The sequence below is a fragment of the Phaenicophaeus curvirostris genome, chromosome 10 (assembly GCF_032191515.1).
Source record: "Phaenicophaeus curvirostris isolate KB17595 chromosome 10, BPBGC_Pcur_1.0, whole genome shotgun sequence".
Lineage (NCBI taxonomy): Eukaryota > Metazoa > Chordata > Aves > Cuculiformes > Cuculidae > Phaenicophaeus > Phaenicophaeus curvirostris.
In genome coordinates, this window is record NC_091401.1 from 16098600 (window position 1) to 16122000 (window position 23401).

At 41.3% G+C, this 23401-nt stretch overlaps 1 protein-coding gene across 1 annotated transcript in view; it reads left to right on the top strand.

Annotated features, from left to right (window-relative positions):
- Positions 1-23401, top strand: part of MCF2L2 (MCF.2 cell line derived transforming sequence-like 2) — a 152423-nt gene that overhangs the window by 25552 nt on the left and 103470 nt on the right. The window contains exons 3-8 of the mRNA XM_069864764.1: positions 4837-4951; positions 12301-12391; positions 13603-13722; positions 18569-18685; positions 21343-21492; positions 22524-22648. Coding sequence (XP_069720865.1) covers positions 4837-4951; positions 12301-12391; positions 13603-13722; positions 18569-18685; positions 21343-21492; positions 22524-22648 — 718 coding nt within the window. The remainder of the gene's footprint in view (positions 1-4836; positions 4952-12300; positions 12392-13602; positions 13723-18568; positions 18686-21342; positions 21493-22523; positions 22649-23401) is intronic.

The window sequence follows — 23401 nt, forward strand, 5'->3', positions numbered from 1 at the left end:
CCTCCAACTCTTGATGTTGTCTGCCTCATTTGTGCTCCAAATTGTTGAGTTTTACACACCTTGTGTGCAGCCCAGCATGCAAATTATTTAAGTGTTTGCTGGTAATTTATGTCTGATCATACATAAAGATCTTAAACCAGAATGCTCTTCTCTAAGCAGTAGTGGATCCATGCCTTCAATGCAATGAGTTTGGGTTGGGTGCAAGGCAGGCTGCTATCTGTAGAGGTAAAGAACAGAAAGGCGATAGACCTCTTAAAGAAAATCGATGGAGCTAAATCAGGGTGGCAGCGTATGTTGCATTTGTGGGTACTATCTGCAAGGGGAGCTCAGATCTGCATCAGGAGATGGTAAACAAAATCTGGTTGAGTTTCCTCCTCAGGCAAAGCTCTGGGCCTCGCTTTGATGGAGCAGGCTGTGGTCTGACCAAGGAGCACTGACCCATAGGAGGCTGTCAGTAGGATGGCCTGGCTCCCCTAAGGCAGGTTCAGGAGCAAACTTCATGTTAGTTCAGCTAGAGCATAGCCCTGAACCTCCCCTCCTGCCAGCTGAACCTCCAGTGCTTGTGGCTGCTTATTGCACTGGCCACTGCCACTAGCTGCTCTTTCCCTAGCGTGGCACCAGCATTTGGAGCTTCCAGAAGGTGTTGGAGGTGGCTAGGTTGCTTGGAAAGTACTGCAGAGTGGCATCTAATGGCTCCTGGGGGAGCTGCAAGTCAATGAGACAGGCCTGTGCATTGCATGAAGACAGCTGCCAGGCGTGGCTGTGCTCCCAATATATGGTTTTCAGTGGATCTTTGTTTCTCCTTCTGACTGCACTAAACTCAAGTTATTGCTCACTTCTCCCATGAGATGCTCTAGCTCAGCTTGTGCCCCGTGTTGCTCCAGATTTTTGTTAAGAACCTTTGCTTTTGGGCTCCCTTATCTTGCTGTGCAAATGCTGCTGAATAGAGCACGTACCTCAGACAACCCTAATGTAACCCTCTCAGCTTTCTTCCTGCAGCTCACTCTGTTCCCCACTTCTTTTCTGTCTCCTTCTTCTTGCTCTCACTTTCTACTCCTTTTTCTTGAAGACTTTTTTTTTTTTCATTTTGGAATTCCATGGAGCTGCTGGACCTTGTTCTGTCCCTGTCTGCCTTACTTTTGATGGACTGTAAAAATTCCTGTTCAGCAATTAGACTCTTTTCACAGCTGGTGCCCAGGAGCTTATATACAGCGTCAGCCAAGTACAAAGACCTCATACAGAGCCCTTGGGAGCAAATTTTGTGTGCTTAGTCCTTATAGCTGTGGAACTGACTGAAGACCGTCCCTGCCGGTTTCCAATTTGTGCTCTCTACCCTTCCAAGACATTGAGTAGCTAGCTAAAGTATTTCAGTGACTAGAAGTAATCTAGTGGTAACTACCTAGAGAGCAAGGTTGATGGCCCAGAGAAAAAAGGGCTAGAGCTTGTCAATTCACATTCTGCAGGAATTTGCATACTGCAGCAAGTCTTGGTTTAGTGTCAGGAAAAAATGGGCATTAACACTTAGGTGTATGGAACTGCTGTCATCCAGAGGAGAGAGTTTTCTAGACATCCTTGGTATATAAACAGCTTTCCTTGTATCCCTTAACATCCACTTCTGTTACCTCACTAGATAAATAGATATATTTATGGAGATAGATAATTTGCCTTTGTAACTCAACTACTACTTAAGGTTCAGGTATAGACAGGGACAACTCATTCTTAACATATTTTGTGTTTCTACTTGTTACCCAATATTATAGCCATTCCTATTCTCTCCTTGTCATAGTACTTAACAATTTCTGATCACTGAACTTCAAATTTCAATCTGATTTCATGATATGGTAGGAACTGAGGACTTCCTTTTTTGTTTCCTTGTCTTAATAATAGCTGTATTCAAGAACCTTCTGAGAGTTCTTCTGTTTTGGTTGCAGCAGAAAGTGTTACCTTCACCTTAGAGAATGAGGTGTTCTTAAGAGTTGTACAGGTGCATGGCATAGTCAGAGACAAGGAGCTCCTGGCTCTTAGCTGAATGCTCAGTCTGAGGCTGCTCCTAAGTGTTCTTCTAGGTTTGTTGCTGGTAGTGAAGGGAAGAAGAAAGTGTTCAGTCTGCTTGTGTTCATTGCTTGGATGGCTTTTTATAGGAGAAGATCTTGTGACAAAAATACACATCCACATACATACAGTGTCATCGGCCTGCCCCATCTAGCTCAAGGTAAAGAGGCCAGAGGAAGAAGAGCACATGTATGAATGTGGATGCAAGAGAAGGTTGAAGGGACACAAAGAGACCCTGGTCAGTAGGAGCATTAGAAGTACCATGTGAAACTTGTAGTCTAAACAACTCTTAAGTATATCTGCAGATAAATCATCAGGCGTTGAGGGTGGGGATTCAGGGGAATCTTTACCTTTTTCTCCAGGGGCAAATATTGCTGCTTTAAACCAAAATATTCCAGGTTACTACATCTCCCCCATCTAGAGTATCTTAAATACTTCAGTGGGAAAGCGTGGTCCCCAGGAACCATAAGAATGCGTACAAGAGGCCATCTATGAAATACCTTGACTCTACAAGAAGAGAGAGAGCCGACAACCATTTTTCTGGTCCTTACTGTTTGTGTCCAGAAGATGTCACTAGGTATCTGTAACAAACCATGCTAACTGATCCTGCTGAGGGGCGTTCCTGGCCTCCTGAGCGCAGCAAGCACTCCGGGGAAAGTGTGACTAAATTTGTGTGACAGTGTATTCTGTGTCACTGATGATGATGCAGATGGAGTGCCCTGAGATCAAGCTGTCATGCATCAGCATTTGGCCTTTTTCCAAGGCCAGTGTGGAGGGCACAGTGGAGGCTGTGGTTCTGCTCAGTGTTAGAACTCCGCTTCAGTGCAGTGTGAATGACAGTATTCCTTCTTTGCATTTTGGCCGAAAGCCTGTTTTCTCCCTAGCAGGGAGATCTAACACAACTGAGTTATATTCAGATGTAAACCATCAGACAGGAAAATAGGGGCTAAATGTAGTGTCCTGACAAAGACTAGATCAAGAAGGAGAAGGGTTCCCGTGTTCAAAATTCCTGTTTTCTAGACCTGCAACTTTTACTGTATGCAAACATTGTGTTCCTCAGCATCCCAGCTCTCCATGGCTAGGCAGCACAAAAGGGACTTTAAATAATCCAACTGAGACTGGGAGGGTTGGGCAGAGGCAGGATCAGGACTAGCAAGGGACTCTATGGAAATAGATAGGAATTGCTGGAACACCTCTTTGCAATGAGCACCAAAACAGGAGTGGGAGCACCTGGTTTGTGGCATCAGCTGTGGTTATCTTCAGGGAAAACCAATGGTCTATGGGAACAGCATGGAAACAAGGTTTGTTTACAGGGACTTAGAGGATACTTGTTACGAATGAGACTTTTTTTCCCCATGCCTGTTTCCTCCTGTGCTCATAATGGAATAGTTTATTGGATGTTTTCCTTAAGGAAAGTAATTTTCAGTCTGCCTCTCGCAGCTTCTCCTTCACTAAGGGGAAACCCAAAACACGACTATTCCTTGGACAAGAATCTTCTGTTGGTGATAAATGACTAGGAAAACAGTGTGTGCTGCAGGACTGGGATTAGTATTGGGCTTGTAGAGAACTCCTCAGCCTGCAAAAAATAGGCTTACATGGACATTGCAGAGGAAGGAGAAAGACTCAGAGAAGTGCATGTTCTTAATGCCCTGTCTCAGCAGCACTAAGCAATTGGGTACCTGTAACACAAGCTTTGTTTCATTGCATGTATTCATGTGCTACTGCCTCATTAATCTGATCTTGGCTCTGAGTCCGAGTTTTGTGAGAAAACTTCTGACTTCTGTGGGGTTTGAGTAATACCCGTATTTATTAGCAGAACCAAGTTAGTGTTGGTCCCACAAGTGAGCAAGGTTTGTGTCATGGTTTATATGTATGTATTCGAATCCTATATGCTCTGTTACTTCATTTCCTTTAATGTCTAGAAGGAATCGGAGAGTGCTGTACCTATACATAGAGAAATCATAGAATCATAAAGCCTCTTGGTTGGAAAAGACCTTTGAGGTCATTGAGTCCAACTGTAGCTGTCCACTACTAAACCATATCCTTGAGCACTTCGTCTGCCTGTCTTTTATATACCTTCAGGCATGGTGACGCAACCACCTCCCTGGGCAGCTGTTCCAGTGCCTAATAACTCTTTCAGTGAAGAAATTTTTCCTGATGTCTAATGTGAACCTCCCCTGGTACAACTTGAGGCCATTTCCTCTTGTCCTATTGCCTGTCACTTGGGAGAAGAGACCAACACCCACCTCTCTACAACCTTTTATGAAAGGACCTGCCTTTCATAAACTCATGCTGACTGGGCCTGATCACCTGGTTGCCTTGTGTGTGCTGTGTGATAGCACTCAAGATGACCTGTTCGACAACCTTCCCCAGCACTGAGGTTAGACTGGCAGGCCTGTAGTTCCCTGGATCCTCCCTCTGACCCTTCTTGTAAATGGGCATAACATTTGCCAACCTCCAGTCAAGCGGAACTTCCACCAATAACGCTGTAATATTGCCACAAGAAATTACTTGGAAATGGGAAACAAAGAACCAAAGAAAGTGCTTAGTCAGAATTATGTGGAAAGTTCATGGAAAAGCTGAGAATAAACAAGAGAGGCTAGAATCTCAGCCAAGGTAAGCGTAGATAATAAAACTACAGTGAGTTATACCAAAGTTGATCGTATCTGTACTGGGTCTGGGTGCTTTCCAACAAAGGATATGCCAGTGTTTCTCGTTTGAGTACGACTAGTCTGTTCACAGACATAAAAATGCCCTCTAACTTTTACAACTTCTCTTTTGCAGGAGGAAGAGGGAAGGATGGGGCACCCATTATAACCTTTCCAGAATTTGCAGGATTCAGTGACATACCTGATGAAGATTTTCTGAATGTGGTCACATATCTAACCAGCATTCCCAGGTGAGATTGAGCACAAACGTCTATTGATTTCCTAAAGCGCTTTGCTTCCTCAGTGGCTCATCACTTTTAATGTTTCTACCATGTATCAGTGACTCTGCATCCATCCAGTTCACGTGAAACTTCCTAGGAGGCCCTAGGAACCACTTAGATCATGTGTGAGAAAGAAACTTTCACACCGGGCAGGCTTTCTGTTCAGGATTTCAACTAGGTGTCAGGGGATGTAGATCTGAAGGGAAGCAGTGAAGATGGCAGATCAAAAGGGAGCTAAGAGGGGCCATTTGAGAAAATCTCAGGGGCACTGGACGTAGTAGGGGAGGGTGGCAGCTGGAGGAAGCCAGACTTCCATGTGTTCTGTTAGTGATTGTTCTCTGATCGCATCTTTCTGACAAGCTTTCCCTTTTTTGAGAAAGCAAGCTAGGTGCCCCATTGACAGGATTCTGGCAAGCACCATGTGCTTTCTGATACTTCGTTTATTAGGAGATTGCTTCACAGCTAGGATGTTTTTCTTGCTGTGCAAGGATAGTGAAACAAACTCACTTCCACTGCTCTGAGGAAATGTGTTAAAGCATGGCTGCTGAATTACTTTTTTGTTTGTTCAAAAAGAAAGCTTAATATTTTTTCAGTCCCATGGTCCTGTCTCTGAACCATGGCTGTTTGTGCTAGTTAGAAGTACAGCAAGGATTTATTATTTCCTGTGGTCTTGTGTATAAAGGTTCTTAGAGGATGATGAGGGGAAAACGTGCCTCCTTCAAGTTTGAGTAAGTTTTCCAGCTCTGTCTACATGTATTCCCTATACTGGGTTGCCAAAGCAAGCTGAGAGAAACCACACACTGTGAGCTTAACAGCTTCATTGTTTCACTCTGCTCTGTAGGGTTTTTGTTCTGTCAGGAGAAACTCATATATTTATTCACTAGCTTCAGGACTGGGAGGATGACAAGCTTCAGGGTTAATAAACGAGCAACAGTAACTGAGAAAAACACAAAACTAGTTTTGCAGTTCTTTGTGTTTGATATGCTGGGTGGTGATTTCCAGTAACGTCACATGCTGGTGAACTAGCGCTTTGCATTGTCAAAATGATAGACAGGAGTGTTTTGTTTCTTCAGCCTGTGTGAGAGGCCAAAAGTAGAGATAATTTCAAAAGAAGTCAGACCAAATTCATGAAGGATAGCTCCATCAATGTCAGCTGAACGCAGTGGCTTAGATGCAAACTCTGGATGAAGAAATCTTTATATTCCTTAATGCTGAGACTTGGGAGAATACCAAAGAGAAAGATCGTTCTCACTGTCCTGCTTTTGCATCACTATCTACTACCTAATAACACTGGAAAACAGGGTATTGGGCTAGATGGACCTTTGCTTTGATTCAGTTGATCAGTTTTGTTTCCTCTTTCCCTGAGGAATCCTAGAGCAATGAGCACGGGATGATGAATTAAGTTTCAAAACTTTGTCAGTCAGGAGAGCTGCAATATGCCTTTTTTACAGATGATGAAGTATGTGTATATTTCTTGCACTACAGACGGGCTCACTAGAACTCATATTCAGTAGGTGATTATTCAGTTTCATTTAAATGACCTGTTCACTGTCAGGGACAGGCTGGGGTTTGAACTTACATTTTGTGCATACCAGCACATCGGTTTCACTCTTAGGTTCAACAGCAGGGATGTGAGTTTTCCAGGGAGTTTGCTAGTCTTTGCTGCAGTGCTCTTAAAAAGAGCAACTGTATTTCTTGCGTCACTATTTGAAACTTGCCACCCTTTATGTAGACAGTGAGGGACAAAGGTATTAATTTAGAAGAGGAAGAACTTGAGTGGCAAGCTTTGGTTGTGTATTTTATGATGTAATTGTATGGAGTATAATCTTAATGTGGCATAAGCAGTGGACCTGTCTGGGTGCAGTGGAGTCTTGTCAATATGCAGTTGGCTGGTCCACTCACAGTGTGTCTGTCATACTTCTTGGCAAGCAGTAAAGTGACTGCATTTGTTTTTCATCAGCGCTACTGCACTACATACTACTGTGTGTATTGTGACAGTGTTCCTGTACGCGTTGTTTTGCTGCTAATGATTCACCTTTTAATTCTCAAGGAAGATGTACAATTATCAAACAAAGCAAATAAGAGAAAGAAGAAAGTACTCTCTAACTCTTGTGGTAACAAAGGGTATGGCTATGAATCGGGTAAGATGAAGTGTAGTTGAAAAGCAATTCACTCTGTTTATTGGAGAAAATACTTTCTTTTTCATAACTCGGAGAACCGGAGAAATCAGCATAATTTTTCAGCCAAATGTAGGGAAAATATCTGTATTTTGTAGTGTCTGTTTCTAGGTATCCTGTAGAATAAGGTTCATGCTCTTTGTAGAGAACACAGACAATATAATTCATTTAGTTAGTAAATTTCTAAGTCCCTCTGGAATGATTGATCTTATGTGCCCAGATGACAAAACACTGAAAGGATAAAGATAGCCAGGAAATGTTATTCAAATGTACAAGCATGCGTTTGTCTTCAATGTTGCTGAGCAAATTTGCTTTACTGGCTGTGGCGTACCACAGCGTTTTGGCGTGGGCTATAAGTAAACCTTGCACTTCTGAGCTTTAAAACATGAACTACTCTCCAAGGTGGCAAACCAGCCCAGTGAGACTTTTACAATCTGATTAATTTTCCCTCTGGTTCAACATCTACTCATGGAAGTGCTCCACCAAAGGTGTCTACATACATACATACACACACATCTACAAACATTGAGGAACATAGTGTATGCACATGTATGTCTCTATGCACACACATGCTCACAACAGATAGCTCCAGAAAACCCTTTTTTACTTGCTGAAAGCTCTTCTTACTTGACATGGATCAAGTGCTTTGATAAACAGGTGCCATTTTCTCCTTCCAAAAGAGGTCAAGAAATTTGACATCTCCTGGTCTCTTCAAATCAGTGTTCAAGGGCTCACCTGGATTCAGAGCCGAGGATGGAACAGATGCTGAACATTGCACAATTTTCGTTCAGGGAAAGGCAACCTTTCTGCCAGACTTTAATTTGGAGTTACACTTGATGATTATCTGCTGTGTGGGATTGTCTTCAAATCCCTCTTTTAACAGAAACTGAGAAACCCCTATGCATTTCCATAATGAGGGTAGAGGTATTATGGTAGTGACACCGAGAAAACATTGATAGAGTGTGTGTGTGTTTGTTTTGTTTTTAAACAAACTCATTTCCTCTGGATTGCATGGACAGGAGTGGGGTTTCTCAGCTGTGCATCCACTTGCACTGATGCTGCTGTCTTGGCTAGGCTTCCCATGGCTGTTTGCCTGCACGCATCCCTTAGTGCCTAATGACATTCAGACCTTGCTATGGCCCTTTTTTTCAGTATGCTGACTGAAATAGGATCACTTGCTGACACTCTCTCTGTTTGGCTGGGTAAATTTAGCTCTCAAATCAGCTCTATCTAGTAAAACAAAAAACCCCAAACATACAAATAACATTGGCTTGTCTCAATGAAGACAATTGATACTGTCCTGGACATCAAGGTGAAGAGCAGGAAACAACATTGCAGAAGGATAAGGTCTAACTGTATCGAGGTTACAGGACCATTTTGAGTTTTCTGTTGAAAACCAAGTGCCTCTCTTGTCTAGATCCTCCTCATGTTCCATCCATCAGCCTGTGGCAGCCAAGATTTAGAGGCGTATCACTGAAAGGTTTCTTTGCTGCTTGCCTTTGCATAGTCTGCTGGAGCGATTTTGAGTGATGTAGATGTTCTCCCACATTTTCTTCTGTGCTCAGCTGCTTTTCTTTCTAGTAGCACATGATTATTTTTTTTCCCCCACTCCTTTCCTCCTTCTTCAAAATGTGTAGTTTTAAAGTCTGTTCTCCATTTTTTTTACCTATTTCATCTTAGACAATGTAATATGTTCAATGTTGTAAAGGATATATACTGCAATAGGTACCTGAATTGTTCATTTAATGCCTTATTCTCATTTTACCCTGACGAATCTCTCCCAGATCTCATGCCTTGGCTTGTACCTGCCCTTTTTGTGTAATAAAGGCCTGTGCCAGACCTGACAGCCCCATGTGCCAAGCACAGCTGTTTGGTAGGTTTTACCTTTGCCAGCCAGCTGCAGTTACTACATTTGGTCTTGGCGGGAGAGAGCTGTGAGCAGTTCATCACCATAGCTAGACTGAACACCGAGTGGTATTTTGCCCTTCTTTGCTCTTTTCTCATATTTAAAGCCAAGTAGTTATGTAAATATCTACTACTTTTTAACTTCCTCAGTCTGTCTCTTTAACTGGCCTGCAACACTGAGTTGCAGTGGCAACTGATAAGCAGTGTTCCCATTCCCATGTGTTAACTATTCCCATCTCTCCTCACCCTCATGACCAGTCTTGCCAAGTCTAATTTAATGAAAAAAAATTCTGCTTGTTTCTTGCATCTTCTGAACTACTTGTTTAAGAGGCTTTTAAAAATGGGACTTCAGAATTTGTTCTGAGGCACAGACGCAAGTCCTACTTGGCACAAATACTTCTGTGTTTGTTTACATCACAGTTGTCTTTATTGCTTTTGGCAAAAGCTGTCTTGTCACTTACTTCCGTTGCAGTTTTCTCACTGAGGTGTGATTATAAGGGTCTGATTCTGAATTCTTTTAGGCCTCCAATTGTTTCTCAAAAATTGACGTGGCTGTCAAACACATATAAAGCATATTAAAGAGATGGCCTTTTCCAAGGTCTTTTAAACACGTAACTATTGAAAGGAGAATTGCATTACTTAATTATGCCTTCGTATCTCACTGTTTTACTAATACCTTTGTTCTTTGTACTAATAACAGTAGGCTAATTTCAATGACGCACTGTAAGCAACATATATGCTGTATTGTAACATCGTTCTCTTGAAATAAGTAGCCATAACAAGCATTTTTTGTATCTGTTCTGGATCAAATGCTCTGCAAGAGCAAAGAAACCTAAGTGGGTCATGCTTTTTGTGATGACTCATTTATCTGTTTGAAGAACTGTGAATAGAAGAGCTAACCTACACCTGTGTGGGCCAGACCATGCCCGAGTTTGTGCTTTCACAAGAGGTGCTGGGCTTGTTTTGGGGAACACTGAATGCTAACAACTGTTGGTATTATCAGTATAAAATGTTCTAAAACTTTATTGTGGATTCTGATGGATAGTACACAGGAGAGTTTTCAGCTATTTGATAAGGAGTATGATTCCGTCTTTAACAAACCAATTTTCTGTTGACTTGGGTGGTCAGACAGCAGCCAGAGTTGACTAGGTGGTCTCCTGTTCCCTAGACCAGGAAACGTCATGCAACCTACATCGTTCTGGTTTTCAGAATGTTTCTATCTGACAGCTTCTCAATGGTGCTTTTGCTTTTTGAGATGGTGATTGTATTAGAGGATTGGGAGGTTCATCTGCAGTAAATGGAGTAACTGGGGCTGTTGTTGGCCAGGGTTGTTAAATGGGAAGACAGAAGCAAAAATACTCATCTCCCGTCTCCCACAGTTCTTTTCTTTCTGTGGCGACCTAAATATTTCTCTGCAAGTCGCTAAATAAAAAAAAAAGAAGGTTTTGGATGTGTATCATACAAGCAAAGGAGGAAAACAACAGAGCTTTGCTCATTTTGATTTCCCAAACTGTCAGAAATTTTACTACAATCTTCCGTGTCTGAGATGTAACCAGAGTTCCTGGCACCCCACCTATAATGCAGCAACATCCGTTGACAAGGTAGAGAGAAAAAGCCTGCCCTGATCCTATGTGTCTCCATTAGGCTGGACAGGCACCTGGTGGTCTAGAGGCAGAGGCTGATTTCCCCAGGCCTTCCATGCCTATGAGACTTCCAAAGCAATTTTTGGTCCCAATCAGCAGAAGCAATTTGATAAAACCAATGCATAATTTGGTTAGGTTAGGAAGCTAACAACAATTAGACACACAATTTCTTTCTTGCCTTCATGTGAATTATTTTTCCCAACAGCTAAAGCAAACATATAGATGCCACATTGGTCATTTTTTTCCTTAAAATATTTGTTGATCTTGTGAAGGATATGCATATAATTGTGTATATATAGAAGAAGAAACTTATGAATTATCTTCCCTGTGCTTCCCTGCACTGCTGCAAATGCAGTTTCTGTTCTCTGATGGAGAGATGCCTGTTGCACTACTTAAGAGAAGAGGTCATGTATTGCCATTTAATTTTGTAATTCTCAGAGGGATGCTGTAAACAATACTTAACTGAGAAATTCATTGAGTTTACCTGTTACCAGTTACTATCAGGAACACTTGCATGGCATCCCAGATTTATGCAACACTTTGACTTTCAGGTTTCTGTTCTTGAGCCTGTAGAGCTGTAGGTGTTCCTTGGTTGCTTCTTGTATGGACAGTGGAAAAGAGATCAAGGAAATGTTTCATACAATTTCTTTCTATCTTCATCTGTGATTAGATGTTTGATTGCAGTATGTTGTCTTATTATGACGTTTATACTCTTTCTGCCTGCCTCTAGTTTGTCCAGAGATGACTGAGCCATCCTGCTGTAATGAAGTTTTTGGAGATTTTCCTCAGTGTAGGTTCCAAGGACTTCTTTCCAGCTCTGAGTGCTCTTGGAAGGCAGAGGGTGGAGCAATCCCACTGAAGCCCTACGCACCAAAGTGTCATTTTTTGAGAGAAGGAGAGGATGGGATATTTATGAAGTGTACCTAAATGGGATGGAGCATCAAATCAGTGCTGCATAGATCCTCCTTGAAAAGTACTGAGAAGGAACAGTAACTGTTATTCTAGCCAGTGTGTTAAAAGGATACTTTTGAATGACCTGCAATCCTAGAAGCAGTTTCTGGCTGACAAGGTATAAAAACTCTTCCATTCCTGCTTTGTCTACCAGAACTCCTGGAGCATTTTGTACTCAGGGAAGGTGGTGACAGCAGGGGGATTGTGGACTCCCTGTGCCTCTGTCAGATGGAAGCATACTTGGAGAATGCAGACTGAAGTGAGGTGCCTTGTAACTTTTATTATTTTGCAGTGAAAACAAGATCTGAGGGGTTTTGTCTTCAGTACAGCACAGTATAATTTATGATCCTAAACTATTCATATCCACAGAGTTGGCAGCAGAGTAGCATAGCAGCTGAGAGATTCTGCAGATAAAATATTCATATTTTGTGTAAGCTGCTAGCCTCACACTAGAAAGAGAAGATTTGCCGACTTTCATTTTCATGTGAATTTCTGCCAAATATTCATTCTTTCACTGTATATTGCATTTTCACAGTGGGCTTAGAGGGTTATCTACCAGAGGCTGTGCTTTGCTGCAGTATGCTTCCTTGGAATGGGAGTATCTCCGTGTAACCCAGCATATTTATTTTCACCTGTTTTGCAGTCTGGAGGCTGCCAGCATCGGATTCATCATCATTATAGACAGACGACGGGACAAATGGAGCGCAGTCAAGGCATCCCTGACACGGATAGCAGTAAGTGTTTGTTTTTGTTATTTATTGTCTAGAAATCAAAATTATCTGCTGAAACTTCAGCACAGGATACAGTCGCATATGCCAGTTTTTAGCTACTATTTTCTGGCTGCGAATGCAGATTCTCCCCTGTCCTGAAGCACCCTAGTGTTAAGTAAGAGAGGGAGGAAGCTGCAGGAAAAAAATTACACAGCCTTCTCGACTGCTGAATTAGGACAAATTCCTGATTTGCTGGTGGACTGCAGTATAAAGTCTATTAATTTGACATTGGTTCCTCAAAGAGTGTAACAGAGGTACCCTTCTGTGTCAGGGGAGTGAGGACATATCCTGCTTATGAAAGAAATGGATCCCAAGGGACTTGTGTTTGTGTGGTAGTAAGTGATCTCTGTCAGAAATGCTTAATAGTTTATTATATCTCATTTGCAAAAGTCAGACCTAAGCACTGATTTTCAGTGCTAATGAAAGCAGCTGACTTTATATACCTCTTACCAGGAATGTGTGCTGTGAGAGGAACAAACCCTTCTATACAGAGGTGTGGGATAGAGGCATGACCAAGGTGACTTTCAAGGAATTTAGACAGAATTGCTTTTCATTATCAGTCCTTTTTAGCTGCTTTCTTCTAGAAATTGTTCTTTTGAATGCTTGATGAGCTCAGAGGAGTGCGTGAGGTATGTAGGCTGTGTGTTGCAGACAGGGCCATGCCTTATGAATGTGTTGAGTGCCTCTGTGTGTGTGAAAATATGTGAAGATAAAAGGAATAAAAACCCTTTCCAGACTGAGAAGGTAGGTCATCCTGGGGAAATTCATCTGTGTTACCTTCTTCTTTCATTAAGTCCAATGTGGGTAGCCTGTTTTGCCCTGTAGTGCCTGCACCTGAAAAAAATGAGAAAGCCTGTGCTATGGCAGTGCAAAGGGGGGTTAGTGTGCTTTAGATCTGAGAGGAAGGCACTAGTGCAGAAACTTTAGAGCTCTGTACTAAATCCATGTTAGAAAGCAGTGCATGACTGAGCAGTGAAATCCATGGGCCAGTCTTTCTATTGGCTTTGGCTATTGTGACAATGAAGATGTGCTGAATGGACCAGCTGATATTATCAGCAGCATGGCTCAGTGAGTCCTACCTGCTTTACCTTCTTTAGGAAACTCTTGGCTGAAAGTTCCCTTGGCCATGCTGTTAGGCAGAGTTGTGCCTTCTAATAGTTCTATATTTCTTGCAGGGAGCATTTCCAGGAAACCTGCAGCTAGTGTTTGTCTTGAGACCCTCCCGCTTTATCCAAAGGGCAATCGCTGACATTGGCATTAAACTCTATCGAGATGACTTTAAAATGAAGGTACCGGTAAGCATGCCTTTTTTTGTCCATGTGTTTTCTTTATCTCCATGAGTGCAGTTCTTAAGTGCCAGCGATTTCTCATAACCTAGTAAATGAAATTTGATTGCGAATGGCAGTTGGGACTTTTATCTGGTACTGTATGGTTTATATAACAGTAATACCAAAGAGTTAATTACTGGTGGATGCTTCACAGTATTTAATGGACACATTCCCATGTGGATCGTCAGTCTAGCTATAAAATGTGACTCATTTTTTAAGTATTGACATCTTAACTCAGGGGAGCTGTTCCCCTGATGTGAGCAGAGGTAGATCTTCTTAATCCAGTGAGAAACATAAGTATTTAGGACCACAAAGCACTGAAAGACAGGGCTGAATTCTTCACTATTTTATGTATTACTCATCAGAGTGCTGACAGTGCCCTGTTAAGTGCTTGCATAGCATTGCCTATTCTTAATGCCTTTTATGATCCCCACACCCTCAAATCAACATCTGGTTTTTACTTCTTTTTACATGCAGTTGGCAGATGCTGTGAGTTGATGAGAATGTGATTTGAAGCAGATTATGAATCCTGAAAGAGTTTAAGTTTTAGGTTATTCTATGAGAGCTCTTTGGGAAGTTGCTTCTAGCTGCATATTTGTGTGTGGCTTTAAAGCATTTCATAAATAAACTTGAATTGTGATTCTTGATATTTCACCCTGGACCAGACTCATACTGTGTTCCACAATGACTTTACTGGAGTGATTTTGCATGATTGTTTTGGATTTTGCTTGTGGTTTTATATTGTTTAGCAAAAGACCCATGACTCTCCTCCAATGAATCTCTGTTAACACCCAAGTTTGAAGTTCAGATGTGTAAGACACTTTATGCTTCTTCTGAAGTAAGAGACAGCAGCCCATTTATTAAAATACATACAGAAAAAGAACCATGAATATTCGTTTGGTTATTCTGGATTAACTTGTGACACTGACTGTAGTTTGGCAAGGGTGGCTTTGTAGTAATTAAAATGCAAAATTGATGTCAAAATAAATACTTGATAACAAAGCAAAATCTTCTAATTTTATAGTACCTTTAAAAATGGAGGTTCCTGTACTTAATAAGCCACAATCTGATACCATAGCAACTAGTATACCAGCAACTGTAGCTCTGAAAGGGACAACTTCACCAAAGACCAGCCTTTCCTAACAATTCAGCATTTTCTTTACTTTTAGCAATTTATTCGACAACAGTGTTGCATTTCAAATCCAACTCAAAACTGTCAAAGTTGGAAGAGAATTTAATTTTAGGGAGGGATCAAGCATCGCATTAAATATTAAATAGTAACTTACTTCTCCTAAAGGCAGGAAAATAAAGATATGAATTTAGTTTGTGGTCACCTTGGACTTTCAGATTTTGAGCTATCTTGAGTATGTCCACAGAGCTCTTAGTCTTACAAAAACTAAGACCATAATATGCTTGCTGTTAGATTTGCCTGCCCTCTGCCTAATATCTGTAGGCAGCCTGTCAGATTTATATGCAGGCTGTTCACATATGCCTGATGTTATTATAAGTTGCTTAGAACGGTTAAGTTACTGAGAGTCAGATCTATTTGTCCCCCTTGAAAATAGTATCCTACATGCCAAGCATGAGAATGGGGCCAGAGAGTTCTTGTCCCATGGGAGATATCCTTACTCAAGGAATTATATATGAGCACCTGTCTGCAACATCACCATCGTCTTTTCTGTTGTTTGCAAGTGTTTGTTCATGTAGTGAATTGGGCACTACATCAACATCATAACCTAGCCGTGGATGAGTTGCAAATGCTATCACAACTACAAGCAAGTCAAGGCCAGGACATGAGCATTCAAAAGGGGCTTCAAGAATGTGGTGTACGTTTGTTAAACTCTTTAACAAATGTTTCCTTATCTGGTCTATGAAACTGCAAATACGTTCAGTAAAATAGATTTGCTGGGTTAAATCAACACCAGATTGAGAAAGTGCCAGAAGATCATATAGGAGGAGAAAATAAATGCTGAAATAATAAACCAAACACAATAAGGAAATGCAGGATTTATATGACTTATTGTCGTACAAATGTGGTTAATAAAACTCGTGAGGTAAATCTCGATTGGGATGGTGATTTGATTAAGTATCATTACCCAGAAGCAAGATACAGAAATATTGGAGATACACCAGGCTTCATCTAAGATAAAATCTGGGAATTCAAAAGGAACACTCAGAGATTCCATGAGACCCCACCTCAAGTACTGTGTCCAGTTCTGGAATGCCCAATATAAGGATATGGATCTGTTGGAATGGATCCAGAGGAGGGCCACAAAGATGATTGGAGAGCTGGAGAACCTCTGTTATGAGAACAGGCTGAGTGAGTTGGGGTTGTTCAGCCTGGAGAAGAGAAGGCTCCAGGGAGACCTTATAGCAGCCTTCCAGTGCTACAAGAAAGTTGGAGAAGGACTTTTCACAGGGACATGTAGTGAAAGAATGAAGGAGAATGTCTTTAAATTGGAAGGGGAAAGATTTAGATTAGACATTAGGAAGAAATTCTTCATGATGAGGGTCGTGAGGCACTGGCACAGGTTGCCCAGGGAAGCTGTGGATGCCCCCTCCCTGGAAGTGTTCAAGGCCAGGCTTTGAGCAGCCTGGTCTGCTGGAAGGTGTCTCTGCCCGTGATGGGGGTTGGAACTAGATGATCTTCAAGGTCCCTTCCAACCCAACCCATTCTATGAGTCTATGATTTACCTAAGGAACCTTCCATTAAGGGAAGTGAATTAAAGCATCTTCATTGTGTACACAAAAGGCTGAATAATCTGTCCGTAGCAGGCACTTCTTTGACCTTCATAGACTGTGACTTCCTTCAAATGGCCTAACCCATCATGAAGCAACCCCACTGCAGCTCTGTGTTCCGTCCTGACCTGCTTAGGCAGGCCCTCCTCTTCTAAACTGCTATTGTCTTGCATTCTCCAGCTTACTGAATGGTTGTCTTCAGTCTGGTACATTATGAAATACAAAAGGAACAAATACAAAGTCCTGCAGCTGGGAAGGACTTCCTTCCAGAAGGACTTACTTTCTTAAGAACAAAGAATGCGTGTTCTTCCTTCCCAACAACACAGTGTTGTGTTGTTGACAATGATACAGGCTGTAGCCTGACTTTCTGGGGAGAGAAATCTGCTGAAGGGGGCCTGGGGACATAGTAGACAGCAGGCTGTAGATGAGCGAGTGATGTGTACTGACAGCAAAGGAAGCTACCAGTGTCCTGCATTAACAGCAACACTATTAACAGGAGCACAGTGAGCCGTTCAAGACAAGTGATTTTCCCCCCTATGCCTGGTTCTCATTAGATTGTATTGAGAATATCCTGTCCAGTTTTGTTTCCTCCCAGTACAAGAAAAATATTAGTCTGGAGTGAGGTCCACAGAGAGCTAGCAAGAAGGTCAAGTCTTGGAGCGTGTGTTCTGTAAGAAGATGCTGAGGGCTTCTCTAGCTTGGAGAAGAGAAGGGTTGGGAGGGTTAATAGGACATAACAGTAGCTTTCCAGTCCCTCCAAGCAGGTTACTGAAAGCACACAGCCAGGCTGTGTGTGAAATTAGGACAAAACATAACTGACAAGTCAAACAAAGGCAGTTCTGACTTCATACCAGGAAAAACGTTATCACCACAAAGATAATCAGGCAGTGGACTAGGCTTCCTGGAGAGGCTGTAAGGTCTCAATGCTTGGAGATTCTTAAGACCCAAGTGCATAAAGCCTTGAGCAACCTGGTTTGATCTCACAGCTGACCTAGCTTTGAGAAAGATATTCAATGAAAGACCTGATATTCCTGCCAACCTGAATTATTCTAAAATGATTCTGTAACAAATATCAGATGAAAAACTGTTCAGGTTTGTTCTCTGGGCTTTTCTAAGAGCGCTAGCAGCCTAGAATGTACTTCCTCTTGCCTCCATACACCTGTACACATCTCATTGTCAAGAGTGCTGGCAAGAGTACTTGCTATGCTCCCTTGGAGCCCACTAACAGGCTTAGCCAGTTAGTCTTTTTTAAACAGCAGAGTGAAGTAATACTTTTGACTTTAATATTAGAGTCCAAGGCTTACTATTTCTAGTAATCTGTGCTAAACATCTTGGTTTTCTGTTGCTGAAATCATGGTGTATTTTCTAGCAGTTAGATCAATGAGGCGTAATTAATTACATGTGTGTTATTTGTATAACCACTTGTGTTGCCAGATTTAGAATGGTTGCTAAAAGGTAATACTGCTTGCCTGAAGCTGAATACAAATCTGCTTTTGCTTTCATTAAGCTGTTCCTGTGGTAAGGTTACTCTTTAAAGTAAGAAAATGGATTTGGGTTTGTCTCTTCTTTCTCTTTAAAATGGAATAATACCAATGTGGACATAGAGTGCCATAGAAATGATACAACTGAAAGGAAAATTTTATTCTTAACTATTTAATTTCAGCACTTCTCTAGATTGAGTGGATGGTCTTGAGGAAGCTGGTTGTTGAAACTGCTCTCCATTTCTCTATAAATAACAGTTATTTATAAAATATAGAAACGATTTGATGGAAGTTGTGTGAACATTATAAATACCATACTTTTGCTGTTGATGCTCATGCAAAATGACTGCATCCTCAGCATAGCAAGAAGCAAGATGATGTCAAAATATGGTTAGTTCAAGAATGGCTGTGCACATGTTGAGAAGGCAAAATTTTGTGGAAGTAAACTGTGATCATTGCATGAAAAAATATAAAATGAGAACTTGCTGTGTATGGTGGAACTGCAGTTTGGTCATACGTGTTTAAGGCAAACTTAGATCCTGTTAACAATGCTTGTTATTTCTCTTAGTCCCTTGTGTTTGGATTCATTTCAGATCATCATGTTAAATTCTGTCTCTGATCTGCATGGCTATATTGACAAAAGTCAGCTGACCCGGGAGCTGGGAGGAACCCTGGAGTATGGCCACAGTCAGTGGATACATCACCGAACTGTGAGTGTTGGTATTGTTCTTACGTATGTCTACATCCAGAGTTGTCCAAATAACAAACGTAGGGCAACCTTTAAGCACTATAGTAACTCTTCAGCTGCATTTCAGCATATGCATCCTGTTAGGGACTTGTGGAAAGAGGAAATTCATGACTCAAATAGAGAAAGGGGAATTCCCCAAAAGTTTGTAACTGAAATAGTAATTTGTATCTCACTGTTGAGCCCGATTAGGGCCCAACAGTGTCATAGTATTCTTACTCAGCAAGGCCCTTTGGCACATTGTTAGCTTTTGAATGATTGATAAGATTCACAGGCCTTCAGCTCACAGTTGACACTGAACATCTGCTTTAGCACTTTGCTGACTCAAAGTTCAAAATTCTCACTTTGATTAATTATGTCCATGTTTTTAAGAGACGATAAATACTCAAGACACTAGATTTTTTTTTTCTGTGTTTTCATTTCTGTGCTACGTAAACATGCGTTCCAGCTGGGTCTTATTTTGAGTAACTGAAGAACAGTTAATAATTATAGCAAGGCAGAGAGACTTTTTATTCTATTGCCTTTGAGGAAACTTGTTACACTGGCTTTCTACTTTTACGGCTGTGTTGACTACAGTGAGGTTAGGATTGAGGCAGATGAACAGGCTTATGGAACTGTCCTTGCAGGAGTGAGTCTGAAGGAATCATCTATATGAGCTTTCAGACAGCTAAAGGCTTGAAAAAATGAGGAAGGGGAGTAAAAAGAGGCGCAGGAAAGGTTGTTTCGTTTATTAATAACAGGAGTTTACAGAAAGCATGAATAAACAGTTCAGTAAAATATGAAAATAAGTGTGCCAAGATATGAGGTGTGTGGCTATATAATACCTAGGTCTTTTGGTTAAATTTGTTTGAAAAACTTACCAAATGCAGAGATGTGAAAAAAAACCCCACAGATGCAACTTAGTTAGCTGCATGAAACAATTTATACACACAGGATAGGGTAGGGGCACACATGCTATTGCGCGAAATACTGATAAGATCATGGTGTGTGGTGCAGTCAGCCAAGGAGTCTTTGCTGGGTAAGAGGTTTTGATCAGGGAAATGTCAGCCTCCACGGAACCTTGAAACAACCTGACTTTCAGCCTTGCTGAGCTACAGTCTTTATCCCCTTTGCTGCTTTTCTATGTGTCCTCATATCTTGTCCTGCCAGTGCTTTATTCTCTGAAGCTTTAAACTGTTGCTAATTGGTAGTGATACAGCGATCTTGCTGCACTGTTCTTTGTTGCTGCATTGTTCTTTGTTGCTGCATTCTTATCTTAAGTGACTAGGAGCCTATGAGCTTTCTTGCCCACAGAGTACATTTGCAGCTTCTAGTAAATGGCTTTTGGCCATGCATGGCTTTATCTGCATTGCAGTGAAAACTGTGACATTTCAATGAACTTTAATCCAGTAGTTCCAGTGCTGAGAATAGCAGGCTACAGGTGCTAAGCACTAAGCCAAAGCATATGTGGGTCTGTACTGCTTGTTTTGAAATCAGGGATGAACTAAGAGGGGAAAAGCGGAGGAAGGGTATTAAGCCTGCTGGCATTGCTGCATCTAGGGTGTGTTTCAGATCACGTATATGGAATGTAACTTCTCTCTGCACATTTTACGTGAAGATCTACCTCCAGTTTATTTTTCATTGAGCACACAGTGTGATTTTTAGCTGTCATGATTACAAATGAGGAATTCCCATCATTGCTGGAGAAGGGAATGCAACTTGCAACAACTATGCACTGTTTGGTTGTAAGAGCATCCCTGGTGCTGTTGACCGACTCAAACCATTGGGTGGGTTAGATCAAAAAGTGTAAAGAATAAAAAGCTGTACAGGACAATACAGTCCCTAAAGAATTTGGGGCATGGTCATGAAAAAACATCCCATACAGTTACTTGCTACTAGAGATAAAGGTTTTAATCACGTTTCATGAGTCTGAAACATACTCAGTTCTGAAAAGACAGCGTTGATGTTATGCCTTCCTCAATTGCCCTTTCTTCAGTAACCATAGATTTTAGTTTTGTGTTGGTGCACCCAAGTGTTAAAGAAACAACAATGCTCCAGTGAATTTATGCATTTAAACTGTATTTGCAGCAAGTAATTCTTCTGTTTGTGTAATAATATGAACATATTGTGGAAAGAGTGATTGGAATGCATTTGGTACTGATAGACAGGATGGAGACACTTGTTTTCAAAAGTCAGGGGAAGACAGATTGCTGTTGAGTGAACAATGGTTGTGTAAATATAAATGCAAAAAGGCTTTGCCCTGTATACTTTCAGAATCTCCTCAACTTAAAACCTTAATTAAAATTTTAAACATAGTAGAATTTCCCAGCAAGCACAGGCAGAGGATCTGAAGTTCCAGTCCTGGCTTTGAAGCTACAGTCCTCTGTGGTTTCATTATGTCTGTTAAGCCCTGGGAGTTGCCCAGCTGGTTCATTGAGATGACAGTACTTGTAGGTCTGTGAAAAGATCATTTGTGACACAGGTTTTTATTTGTAAATTTTAGCATATTCACCAAAAAAAGTGCAACGTGGCCACCTTCACAGGCACGTAATACTTGCAGCACAGTGTACCTGAAGGACTAAGCATTGTTAAAAGGCTAAGGGTAAATAATCAATCTGTGACTTTATGCTCTTGCTTTCCCAGGCTATTGAAAACTTTGCAATGACAGTAAAAACAACAGCACAGATGCTACAGACTTTTGGAACAGACCTAGCAGAGACTGAACTTCCCAACGATGTGCAGTGCACAGAGGGGCTCCTCTCCACGCACACTGACCACCACAGCAAGCTGAAGGTGAATGTTGTCTCGTGACAGATCCATCAGTATAACGTATCATTTTTGATGTAACAATTTTCTGCCATCATTTGAGAGTCCATTATCTAAAAACTACTGAAAAGGAGAGAAACCTTGGTTCTGGAGGTCGCTTTGATACCGCTATGAAAAATGGTTTATTACAGCTTTAGGAATGATAAAACAGGGAAATGTGGCTTCAGATATATGAGAAGGTGTAATGGGATAGCAAGGGTTCTTGGTGAAAAGCTCATCAAAAAGATGAACACAGTGATGCAGATGTAGAGAACAGCTGTGAGGATAATCCAGGAACAGACAGAATAGTCTAGCTGTCATTTAAAAAAAAAAAAAAAAAAAGTTGGGGCAAGTTTAGCATTGCAGAATAAGGCTTAGAAAGAAATATCATTGCTGTCAACAAACATCTTTGGTTAAACACGAGAGAAAAAATACTGCAGAAGTTATGTTAGCACAAGAACAATTTTTTTGCAAGAAGTGTGGAGTGATGTGGGGAGTTCTCAGCTGACATGCTAAGGTTTCATAGAATAACCAGGTTGGAAGAGACCCACCGGATCATTGAGTCCCATCATCCTTGTCATTGCTCATCTTTCCTGCTGGGAAGACACTTTTTTCTGTGGATATTTCCTTGCCAGCTGTTGCTGAGTGTGTCACAGTGTCATTTAAGGAAATTCCAATAAGTGGTGCAATATCTCAGCACAGTCACTGAACTACCTGTGGCACATGTTCAATTTGTGGTAATTTATTCTGCAAGTTACCTGGTCAGAAATGCAATCAGCTCAGAAGTTACATACTATTCCTTTACTCAGAAATATACCAATTATTCGAAGTGAATAGATTCATTTCTCTGCATGCCTCTAGAAAAACATATAATCTTTGGTAAGCATTTAGATTTTGTTCCTAGTATTTAAAACCCATGAAAGCATTTAATTAATATTACTCTGTTGTCCATCTAAGAGATGTGAGCATTGTTAGAATGTGTACATACAGTTTGTTTGACTTGTTTTTTTTTCCCTCAGGATGAGCTGAAGTTAGCTGTGAAGCAGGGGGCCACCCTACTGACGTGCATTAGGGAGCCAGTCACCCGAAGTGCCAACAGCAAACTCAGTCCAGATGAACTGGAAAATGTAGCAACGGTAGAAAGGTCAGTGAAGCCAGATTACCTTGAGTGAGTTGGTAATTTATCCTAAAGAAATGCTAGTGTAATTAAAATTATTTAAATATGCACATTATAAATTCCCACTGGTTCTACTATTCAGGATTTATTGAACAGCTAACTTGGCAACAAAAACAGCTTTGAGGAAGTTACTTGATGAAACTGTCAAAGCAGGTTCAAACAAGTCCTGAATTTCTTGGTAATTTTTGGCTGGACCACTAACTACTTGGCTGAAGATTTAATGTGGGATTTACTTTCCCTGTAACGTATGCATCCTCCAGACTTCTGTGCCTGGTTAGAAGGTGCCATCTGAATCCATGTGAGTGAGAGTGTATGTGCTTGTGCACGTCTGTGGAAACACTGAGGGAGGAACAGATGAAGATGATACTCAGAAATGTACCCTTCACAGCTGCGGAGAGAGAAACCCCTGTTCCTTCCCACAGTGCTAGTTTCTACCGTACAGCTCTTAGTCACTGTGTAGAAGCTTCTGCTGTGCCATGTGATGCAGTGGAAAGAGAAATGTCATGCTAGTGGTTCAGTGTGTCTGCATTTACCAGGAACAAAGCTGCCAAAAGTAAAGCTGAGCCCATATTTTTCACTGAATACTTTAAAATCCTTCAAACAGTAATCCCAAAGGCATTTGTGAATTCATCTTGAATTCAACAGCTAGGTTTGATTAGAAACACGTTTTTCAGGGTAGATTGAAAACAGTACTTTTGTTTTTCAGATAAATAGAGGGAG